This window comes from Loa loa (genome assembly GCF_000183805.2).
Source record: "Loa loa unplaced genomic scaffold supercont3.320, whole genome shotgun sequence".
Lineage (NCBI taxonomy): Eukaryota > Metazoa > Nematoda > Chromadorea > Rhabditida > Onchocercidae > Loa > Loa loa.
The window spans coordinates 54,811-66,956 of NW_018108500.1; the positions used below are offsets into that span (position 1 = coordinate 54,811).

The 12,146-nt window shown below is 24.3% G+C and overlaps 1 protein-coding gene across 1 annotated transcript in view; it reads right to left on the reverse strand.

Annotated features, from left to right (window-relative positions):
• Nucleotides 1-12,146, reverse strand: part of LOAG_07937 (hypothetical protein) — a 16,699-nt gene continuing 4,553 nt past the window's right edge. Inside the window, exons 2-17 of the mRNA XM_020447574.1 lie at nt 9,216-9,418; nt 8,076-8,120; nt 7,777-7,908; nt 7,562-7,694; nt 7,037-7,150; nt 6,562-6,694; nt 4,162-4,320; nt 3,179-3,258; nt 2,923-2,972; nt 2,438-2,512; nt 2,138-2,250; nt 1,929-2,060; nt 1,102-1,204; nt 850-950; nt 352-528; nt 1-153 (exon numbers count right to left, since the gene is read on the reverse strand). Coding sequence (XP_020302209.1) covers nt 37-153; nt 352-528; nt 850-950; nt 1,102-1,204; nt 1,929-2,060; nt 2,138-2,250; nt 2,438-2,512; nt 2,923-2,972; nt 3,179-3,258; nt 4,162-4,320; nt 6,562-6,694; nt 7,037-7,150; nt 7,562-7,694; nt 7,777-7,908; nt 8,076-8,120; nt 9,216-9,291 — 1,740 coding nt within the window. The 5' untranslated portion in view covers nt 9,292-9,418 and the 3' untranslated portion in view covers nt 1-36. The remainder of the gene's footprint in view (nt 154-351; nt 529-849; nt 951-1,101; nt 1,205-1,928; nt 2,061-2,137; nt 2,251-2,437; nt 2,513-2,922; nt 2,973-3,178; nt 3,259-4,161; nt 4,321-6,561; nt 6,695-7,036; nt 7,151-7,561; nt 7,695-7,776; nt 7,909-8,075; nt 8,121-9,215; nt 9,419-12,146) is intronic.

Sequence of the window (12,146 nt, forward strand, 5' to 3'; positions counted from 1 at the left end):
TTGCAAAATATTGTATGATTTTGTGGTAAATTATAATTACTTGACACAATCACAATCAATGTATTCCATGTCAGCATTATGTTGTTCAAAGCCAAGTGTTGGTGGCAATCCGGTTTCGAAATCAGATGGTGGATGTAAACCATGTGGTAAACGCTGAAAATAGACTAATGAAGTGTTAATTAGTCTTAAAGATTAAAAACATATTTTAAGCAATAACTAAATTTGATGTCACATATATTAATTGAGAAGATTTCAACATGGAATGATAACATTGCAATATAACAATTTATTGTGATCAAAAGTTAATATTAAAAGTACAACAAAAAAAAAAGGAGAAAAAAAACGACAAACTTCTTTGGCGGTACTGTTGACATTGATGGAAAAAAGATGATAGATTGCATATCCTGGTATAACAATCATAGAACAAGATGATAAAAAAAATCCAAATATTTCTGCCCAAACCGGAAAATCTTCTCCGGTGGGATACTTTAACGGTTGATATTTGTAAATACAGACAAAGAATAAAGCCTAAAAGTATGTATTCAATGATTTCCTCCCTTTTTCGCAAATTAGTAAAAAATAGAAAAGTAAGCGACGAAAAAAAGGGGGAAAAATTAAAATTACTAGACAAATTTTAACTGTTTTTTAACAAAAATTTGTTTTTTTTTTGTAATGAAATTAACGAAAAGAATATATTGCAAAAAGAAAATATTGTTGAAAAAAAAATGAATCCGTCAAAAATTGTAAAATATTTAAAATTATCTAACATATCAAATGATACAAAAAGTTTTTGTTTCGATATAAAATTTATTTAAAAGTATGAATTTTTAAAATGAAATTATAATTTACAGCAATAACAAATGGTGTAATGAATTTCCAAACAATAATCCAACATGCCCAAAGTTCTACACCAATCATTTCTTTTAAAGCATCACTTACTTTATTTGCTCCTGAAAAAAAAAAAAACAAAAATTTGGTTTCGAATAATTTAATTGAAAAAAATTAAACCAACAATTAGCACATAATTCATTAGAATAAAATATGATTAAAGATTAGTGACTATCGATTAAAAAATGCCAATTATCAAAATATAACACTCACCAAATCCCCATGAAAGTCCAGTAACTTCAAAAAATACAACAAATAATAATGCAATACCACTAGCACCGTATGCATCAAATAACGTCAACCAATATGAGCCAGCCTTAACATTTATTATTCTCAATTTAAGTTTTAATTCATTAAAATCCAATTATTATAGAAATAAAGATATGCACTTACTGTATACAAATGTGAATTTAGGTCAATAGAAATCACGACATACAGTATGAATACCAAATTTTTCTAGATTAAAAGTTATGATTTAACCATAATATAAATATTAAAATCTGATCTATACTATAGTCTCTAATATAAATATTAAAATCTAATCTACACTATAGTCTCTAAAATATAAGCATTAAAATCTACAATATAAAACATAACAAATTTTTCTACAGTATAAGCATTACAACCTTATTCGTATAATCTATCTGCAACATAAAAACATAAACTATCTACAGTATAAACATCAAGATCTTCCTACAATACCTGCAATACAGGCATAAAAATCGATCTACAGTATGAACGCGCAGATTTGTTTACAATGTACGCTTCGAAATTTCCTTACAGGATAAGTGTGATGATCTAGGTACTGTATAAGTCTGGAGATCGATGTACTGTGTATGAACATCTGTTTAATGTGGATGTAGTAGATGAATTAAAGTATGATTAAATGTAATTATCTTTTATAGTATGAACATCTAGAGTATCAACATACAGATCCGTTAACAATGTACGCATTGAAATCTTATAATATGAATATGGTGAACTAGACACCGTATAAATTTGAAGAGTTCTACAGTAAGAAAACATATTTGAAATCTTACATAAGTAACCATTGGGATACCAAGAATGAAGAAGAATAGACAGGTTAGAGCAAGTGATGTTTTTTTATATTTGCGCAAAAAATGTGGGAAAGCATCTTCAAGAGCAGTGTATAAACCTTCTACCATACAAATCTGAAATTATCATTAAATTATGCTAATTTCTTTTTTCTTTTTTTTGTTATGCACTAATGGATTAAAAAATTACTAACCTGACTATCAAGGCCAAGAATTGTAATCATCAAAAAGAACAACATCGACCAAAGTTGTTTAAGAGGAAGATTACTGGCTACTTCAGGATATGCTAAGAATGCTAAACCTGGTCCTGTAATAAAATATTCAACTTTATGATTTATCGATTAAACTGATATAATATCCGAATTCGAAAAGTCATTTATATAAAATAAAAAATTTTTAATTTATTTTCATTGATTCAACCAAATGATGATTTGTTCATTCATCTCTCCAACACTAAATGCTATACATTTTAATGTAATAGGAAAGATTGAAACCTGGTTTAACAATATCACCAATATCTTTACCAACAAGAACTGACATATAACCAAGGATGGAAAAAACAACGAAACCTAAATGTAATGCAATTATCATCCTTTATCAAATTGCATACTCTTTTTAATATACATTTATTTGGCTCTATGAAAAAAAAGAAAAAAAGAACAAAATATATTTAAACTTGAAAAAAAAAATTAAAATCTTAAAATTACATTAAAAAAACTAGAATAAGTAAAGCGAAGAAAAAGGTTTAAGAATTTACAAGTATTATTCGACTTAGTTAATCAATTAAAATTTAATTAAACTTCTTGTATATTTTCAAGAGTAAATTTTTCCCTTCCTCATACAAATGATTATTTGATCATATTAATAGAATGCATATAGCCATTTGATGGACAATTCCACTATTTACTTAAAAAATTTTCATTTTTCCCATTAAACATAATAAAATGACGAAAAATTTCCTGATAAAAATCAAACATACCAGCAATTAAACTTGTTGATCCATTTATAAAACACATAATAAATCCATCTCTACAATAATTTGTATTTAAAAAAAAAATTAAATTAAAATTTATTATAAAATTAGCATTGTTTGAATAATTGGTAAAAAGTATTTGTATCAAACTCTTAAATTCTTTAATATAATTAAATTCTTTAATATAATTAAACTTAAATTCTTTAATATTTCATCATTTTTACACATTTTCGAATACATATAAATGAGAAAATGAGAAAACCTGAAACAATTATGAGTTTTTTTATTATGCGATCCTAATGCAATCAATGTGCCAAATCCTACTCCATACGAATAAAATACCTGAAAATGAATAATAATTAATTAGTATATTCTATTAATATTTTCTTTTCTTTTCTTGTCTATTGTTTATTGATTTGTTTCTTGTATTATTATTATTATTATTACTATTATTATTGAGGGCAATAAATGAATAGCACGAATAATTATGAGGATAGCAAAAGTAAGTATATAAATATATGTTTCTTAAATGTTTAAAAATTTTTTTTTGCATTGTTATTGTTATTATTATTACTATTATCATTATTATTGTTATTATTATTATTGCCAAGTTTACACTGAAAAAAATATATTTAAAAAAGTTTTCGAAAATATTTTAAAAATTTTTAAAAATATATTTAAAAAAGGATGTTAATTAATAGCACATAATTGAAGTTAGCATTTTAGCAATAAAAATTTGATTATTAAAAACATTAATAATATTATCTGCATATGCAAATTATTAACAAAAGGGGAGAGGAAGTATTAAGAATAAGTTTTTTTTTTTTTTAATTAAAACATATAGAAATGCAACAAATAATCATACTAATCCATTTATTAAATATGATCATTTTCTAAATCAAATTAGCAAGCATTTATATAAGATCAATTGTTGTAATAAGAATAAATGAAATTGAAAGCTAAAGCAACAATATTAATTGATTGCAATTAATCATATCAATAAATAACCAAATTGATATCAAAATAAATAATCTATTAATTCTAATTAAAAAACAATCGGAATTGTTTTTTACAACAAGAAAAAAATCAATTTTTTAAAATTAAAAAAGAGATGTCATACTTGTAATTAATAGAGAAATGGGAAATATTATTAATAAATTATAACAAATTATTTTTATAAAACTATATATATATATATATATATATAAAGGAAGACAAAAGAAAAATAAAAGGAAAAAGCAATACCTGAGTGCCAGCATCTTTCCATACTGTGATGTCCCATAATTTTGTCGCATTTGGTGTCAGGTAAAAATGTATGCCAATTTCAGCGCCCGGTAATGTTAAGCCACGAACGAGCAAAATTACCAGCATGAAATACGGTGATAACGCGCAAAAATACACAAACTGCAAAAAATAAAGAGCTTTTTTTTTTTTAATTAAATTTTAATATTTATTCTCCTTCCATACTAAAAAAAAAAGGAAAAAAGAGAAAAGATATTCCATTTTTTTTCTTTTTTCATCATTTAATTTTGTGCAGCAATTCAGAAATACATTTCATTATTACTAAAATGAAATCAAAAGATGTGGAATATGTTGGATAAGTGTGTAAAATAATCTATCATATGATTGCTGAAAATAAAGATATGAACAAAATTTATTTCGATCGAATTACGATAATTATTAGATCAAATAAGTAAATCATTATTTATATGATTTAATTTGTTTTTATAATGTGCTAAAATATTGGAAATTTTGAAGAGAAAGAAAAAAAAAGAAGACGATAATTATTTATTGAAGGATATGAATACAATATAAGCAGTGAAAATATCATAACAGAATAAAATATGATGTAAGAAATGATAATCATTGAAATGTTAAATATTTCATTTTAATGTTTATCTAAGTTTTCCTAATTGAATTAAAATTACTCATCAGAGTTTTGAAGAAGTTTAAGAAGGATGAAATACTGAATGATAATCTAATATCAGTTGAATATTTAATTGAAAAAAAAAGGATTGATTGAAGACAAATGCCGAAATTCATAAATTTGTTAGATTCCATTATAAATCTTCAATAACAAACTGATAATGAGAATGATTTAAAGCCAATCACTTTCTCATTTCTTTTTCATCGTCTTTTTTTTTTTTAAACAAATGAATCTCATGAAGTTTATCGATTTGTAGCATAAAAATATGCTCCAATATTTCTTAGCAGAAAAAAAAACAAAAAGAAAAATTCTGAAAAACTTTACGACGTCACTCAATCATTTATTATCACAAAAATAACTTATCTTCCAAACTGCAGTTACTTTTTTGCTAATTAGTAATTTAATTAAGTGTCCCCAAAATTGTCATTAGCTGCCGTATTCTCCCTATTTTTGCCATCATCATTATCAATTAATTTAAAATGTACTTAAATCCATTTTTCTATAACAAATTGTGACTTAGCTGTCAAAAAAAAAGAAAAAAATGATACCATCGGAAAATTTTGAAATTCATTCCATATTCAAGAATATTTAAATATTCGTCAAATTTAGAATTTCAAAAATCATTTACACACACATCAAAAAAAGTGTGACAGTTTTTTTTCCAACCTTTCCTCCCGAGACTTCCAATTTTAACCTCATTTTTTTACGGCCATAAATTGACGATGAAGATTGCTGAAGTGATAAGGTACGAAATTTTGCGATTTCGAAAAACATTTGAATTTAATTAACATTGTCAATTAAACACTTTCCCTAAACAACGTAATAACAACATCGTATTTTTTTAATTAATTACCAAAATTATCCAAATCAATGAGTAGTTTTGGTAATTACTTGTATTTTTTAATTACCCAAATTAATTTTATATTTTCAAGTGCATTTCTTTCCTTTTTTGTCTTTTTTGTTTCCCAGAAAAACTCAATCTCAAAAGTTACCTGCCATTTTTGGCAAATTGTTTAGAGGATCAATAAATTCGTCGGGTATATATGTATGCGTACGTTGAACAACACCGAATGGAATTGGAATACTTAATGTCCAAGAGCTCAGATTGTTTGTTACAAACTTGTCCTCTTAACTAATTCTAAAAATAACAAAAAAAAAAAAGAAAAAAATTGTCAAATTTTAGATATGTTCCTATAATTTAAAAAAAAAAACTATTATAGTTATCATTGAATTTTTCTTTTTTTTTATCTTTGCGTGCTAATTTTTTAACTATCTTACTGGTTACTTACTACTTATTACAACGAATTACTTAATTAATTATTGCTTTTTCTTCGTCGTCAATTTGAAGCAAACTAAAATGGCAATACATTGGAAGTCAGCCCTAATTTAATATTCCAGAAATGGAAAAATACCCGAAAATCAGCAATTGCTTGGCCGAAAAAATGCAAAATAGGCCATTACATAATCCTGTAAAATAACTCCGCTGAAAAAATTTATTTATAAATTGAAATTTGATTAAAATTTCCACAAAAAAAAAGTAATAACTTATTTGTAAAATATTTTTGCCTAATTTAACGTCAATCACTAGACCTAAAAACCATTAATGATTGAACATGAAGAGGACGAAGAAAATATATTTTATATTTTTAATACAACTATGCCAGATTTATTCGTAATTCTAATTACACCAATTAATTTTTCTTCTTTTTTTTGTTTACCTTGCGAGCACGTGTTATGCCTTTCCAAAGTGCGAAATACACGACAATCCATGACAGTGTCATTATTCCGAGAAGTTCCCATTGAATTCCACCAATGTCTGATATCGAATTTGTTTGCATCAGCACTCGTCGTCTGTAAAAGAAGAAAAAAACAAAATATTTTTTTTTTTTAGAGTATGATTAAATCAATTTAAATTGATATTTTAATGCTATCAAAAAATACAAAGTAATATTTGATTGACAAAAAAAAAAAATTATTATTTATTAAAATTTGTTTAGCTCAAATTTAAATAACGCTTTTGCATTGTTTTTTTTTTTGATTTTAATAATTAATTTTCCTCTTATAATTAATAAAAATTTATTTCTAATAATATTTTATCAGTTAATAATCGATCAATAATTGCATTAATTTATATTAGTTTTAGGACAAAAATTATTAGCAAATAGAAATGATAGCAGAAATATTCAAACTAACTCCCAGTATTGTTCAACACTTGTTTCAGTAGTTAAATTATATTTGGACAAATTTGCAATAAGTCCAGATATTACTGTTGCATTTTCACGTCCAGTTATACATGTTTTATCATTCCTAAAGAAAAATTACCGCTAAATGATCATAAATGTATACCAATGTAAACATATATATGTAAATGTTTAATAATATTCATAAGTTAAAATAAGTTATATTTTGCATGCATAATTCATATATGTATATACCAGTTGAGAATGATCGAAAAGCTACCGTATATACCCAAATGGGCTACGGTAATATGAATAATCAAAAGTCACTGTATTCACTGGAATGGATTACGATAACATGAATAATAAAAAAGTTGCCGTACCCATCAAAATGTGTTACGATAGTATGAATAATATAAAAGTTACTGTATCCGTTAAAATGGATTACGGCAATATGAATAATCAAAAAATGTACTGTATTCATTGAGATAAGTTACGGTATAGGTTGAAATAGATTAATATGATTAATAGAAAAACTTGCCACCAATTATTGCATGTTTCCCATGGAAAGACAAATGACAGCGAATTAATCATATAAAAGATGGACCAGCTTGATATGACACAAAAATATGCGATGCACATAAATGCAATCATAACATTGCCGATACCAACGCCTGTATATACAAAGAATTGGATTTAAATGACTAAATTACGTTACTGTTAATTGTTACAAATTACGGTATTCATTTAATGAACCTTTAAATAATGGGCATAAATTCCAAATTTCCATAGCGCCACGTTGTGCATATTGTCCTATTGTAATTTCCATAATAAAGACAGGTATTGCGCCAAGTGAAAAAAATATTATGTAAACAACCAGGAATGAACCTGTTAAATTAACATACATTTGAATTTTATTTAACAACAATTTTAAACAAATACTTTTAGCAAAAAAATATTATTAAATTATTTTACAAAAACTTTATCCTTTATTCTAAAATTTAAATTTTTACTTGAAATTTGAAGTTATCAAGAAAACAGGAAAGGAAACGAACCACCACCATTTTTAAAGCATAAATATGGAAATCTCCACACATTGCCTAAAAAAAAATTTCATATAATCTTTTAAAAATTTAAAAATGCAAAAATTAAAAATTTTGAATATATAATCATTCGATAGAATATTTAATCCTATTACTATCATTATTATAAAATTTTGATCTGCCTAATAAGTATATAAATAAATGAATAAGTCTCCTCGAAAAAGTTTATTCACTTCGATATAAACTTTAAATTATTCAATACGATCAATTAATTCTTCAAATTGCTAATTGTTTGACAATTTTAGCTTATCTGAAGTTTTCTGATATATACATCTGTTATGCTTCAAAAATTTTTATTCATTCCTATTTTTTAATGAAAATTTAGCAAAATTTTCTGTAATTTGCTCAATATTACAATTTAACAGTTTGATAATACAGCTACTTATTACAAATTTAATAATATTATCTATTTAATAATATATTTATTAGTTTAATAATATTGCCTATTTAATAACATATTTTTAATTTAATACTTAATAATATTGTATTAGAATTTAATGATATTAAAATAAAAATTTAGTAATATCTGATAATATTAATGTATTACAATTTAATAATATTAATATATTACAATTTAACAAAATTAATAACGCTCAATTTAATAGTATTTAATAACATTGACACTCAATTTAATAATACTTGTTAACACTGCATTACAGTTCAATAATATTGAGATCAAAATTTAATAATATTGATGTATTACAACTTAATAATATTAATAATATACAGCTTAATAAATTAACAATATACAATTTAATAATATTTAATAATATTAATATTAATATTACAATTTAATAATATTGTCAGTTTAATATTACAATCACTTCAATAATTGTAATATCTACGAAAATTTAATATAATTTAAGTAATACTTTCATGCAAATTAATTTGCATGTAATTAATGAAAAATGATTAAACAATTGGTAGAAAGAATAAAAAAAAAAATTTTTACAAATTGGTTGTTTTATTTCTCTTTTTTCTTAAAATCATATGCCTTAACATTTACTAATTATGCAATCTAAAATTTTATTCCAATTAATTTCTTTTTATCACTTCTAGTTTTTTTTTTTTTTTTTTTTTTATCATACTTACCCAGTCCAACAGCATATGCGATCATTGACATGATAAAATCGAATGGACCTGACCATTGGTCTCTTTCTGTTGTCATCGAATTCTTTTTTTCCTCCTTTTAGCATCATTATTATTCTCTGGCATTGATTGTGTTTCCTTAAAAATTATCGATGCATCTTTGCTCTTTTCATCCACTTTTAGACCTTCGGTAAGGTTTGTCATACCTTAAAATAATCATTTCTTTAATTATTCATTAACAAAATTTACTTCATTTTTTTTTTTTGATCAAATTTCTAGCAAACAAAAAAAAAAAATAGAAAGATTAAAATGAAAAATATGATAAAATTCCGTTATAAATAAGCATTTAATTTATACAAATATACTTTTTTTAATATATATATATATTTTTTTTTAAAAGAAAGAATTTAAACAAATTATTTCTTTTCTTTTTTGGAAAAAAAGTTTTTTTTCTAAATAAATGTATTTTATAAAAAAAGGAATAAAAAAGCACAGATTAAAAGAAGAAAATTTTTATTTTTCAATTTTATTTTTAGTTTTGCTGGTTTGTTTACATAAAATACAATGTGATGTGAAAGAATTGAAAATGTATTTGGTTTATTTTAAAAGTAGTAAAAAAAAAAAATTGGATAAACTTTTTTTTTCTCTCTCTCTCTCTCTCTCTCTTTCTCCCTTCCTTTTTCTCTCTCTTTATTATGAATTTGAAAACTGAATGAAGATGAAGTGGAGAAACATTTTCAAACAAAATTTAGTTAAAAATTTCATCAATCAACAAAATATGCTAATTTTTTGCGAATTATTTCATACCCATCCCTTCTAAAAAAATGAAAAAAAAATTCTTAATATTTCAAAAATATTTTGCTAATATTTTCAAATTATTAAATAAATTAGCAAAGGCAATCCAGCAATTAGCAATTTAGTAATTAGCAATTTAGTAATTAGCAACTTAGTAATTAGAAATTTAGTAATTAGCAGTTTCACCATTAGCAAAAAAAATTTTATGCCTGAACAGTATTAAAAATTATTGTTTTGGGAAAGTTTATGAAAGGAATGAAAACTTGAAATGATAAAGAAATAAAAGAGTTTTCTAGGAGTTTAATCAAATTGTTTGTTAAAAAAAAGAAAAAAAAACATTGACGGAATTAAAATGTCTTTTGATTGGATTGAATTTTTTGACGTAATTCAAGTGTAATCAATTACTGTAAACATTTCCAATTATTGACTAATGAAATAATTCCATTAAAACCGGTAATTATTATTGAGTATAAATGATACAGTATCCTATTGTTACTTCATCAATCAGTGCAATTTTGAACTAAAAAAAAAATTTCCCAAATAGAACAAAATCAAATCAATTTGAATAATCAATAAAGATTATCAACATTTACAAAAAGTAATACCGTAAGAAATTTAGATCTATTACAGGTATTACGATAAAGTAAATTGTTCAAGTATCACTCCAATACATTTAAGGCAAATACATTTTAGCAATTGCAGGTTTTGAGCTAGTCATATGGGACTTTTGTTATGTTTTGATAGATGTATCATCTCAATGAAATTCCCCGCCTGTCCTCGGTATGAGTCATTAAACAACCGGATCCCTTAGGTTGAATCAAAAATTCCGAAAAACATATAATGCTTCAATTTTCAATTTGTTGAAAAACTATAAAATCGATGTTACGATAGGACAATTAACGATAAGATGATTAAGGCAAAGTAAAAATATTACAGGCAGTTGAGGCCTAAAAGTATTATAATAGAATAATTAGAATTTAATAAAAGCATAGCATTTCCGGAAGAAAATCAAGGCCTGTTAGAAGAATTGGTCGAATAGTTAAAACGTATTAGAAATATTACAATGGAACAATTAAAGTTTACTAAAAGTATTGCTGTAAGGTAATTAAGGCCTCTTTTGAAAGTATTGACATGATATATTTAAGGCCTATTAGAAGTATTGATGTAATTAAGGCCTCTTTTGAAAGTATTGTTATCATATATTTAAGGCCTACTAGAACTATCGACGTAATTAAGGCCTCTTTTGAAAGTGTTATCATAATATAATTAAGACCTATTAAAAGTATGACATAATTAAGGCCTCTTTTGAAAGTATCATCATGATGTAATTAAGGCCTATTAAAAGTATTGACATAATTAAGATCTGTTAAAGCCCAATTGAGACCTACCAAAGGTACTGATAAGACAGTTAAAGCCTGTCAGAAGCATTACAGTGGAGTGATTGAGAATTGTTAAAAGTATTGCCATAAGATAATTAAGACTTGTTGGAAGTTATTACAACGGAATAATTGTGACTCATTAAAAGCATTGATAGCATAGTTAAGGCTTATTAGAAGCGTTACAAGAAATCAGTTTGGGCCTATCAAACCTTACAACAGGACTGTTAGAGCTTATTAAAATTATTACAATGGAACAATTAGGATTTAATAAGAGTATTGCAATAGCATAATTAAAATATTTTAATATTTGAAATTCATATATTTCCAAAAAAAAGGGAAAAAGAAAAAATTTAGTTAGAATTGATAAAGGAGCAAGGAAAAGAAAAAGAAAATGAATGATTTTTATTTTGAAAAAGAGAATAATAGGAAGAACAGGAAATATTTCTTTTTTTTTAACGTAAACCACCCGATGAGTTTGGTCGAGCAAATGACTCATTGGAAGAATTACAATAAATTTTTCAATTTTCATCTTTTTTCTTAAAACTCATTATTGACATTACTAATTAACAATTTTAACGCTATGTTAAAATTTAAAATATGTCAAAGAAGAAGAATGAATGATTAAAAAATTAGAAAATCAGAGGGATGTATAAAAATTGAATATTTAATATATAATTTTGTTAATTTAAAATGAAAGAAAAAAATAATATCAATAAAATCTTGCTTTTTTTCTCTGTGAATTGATTATTTTGTATTAGAC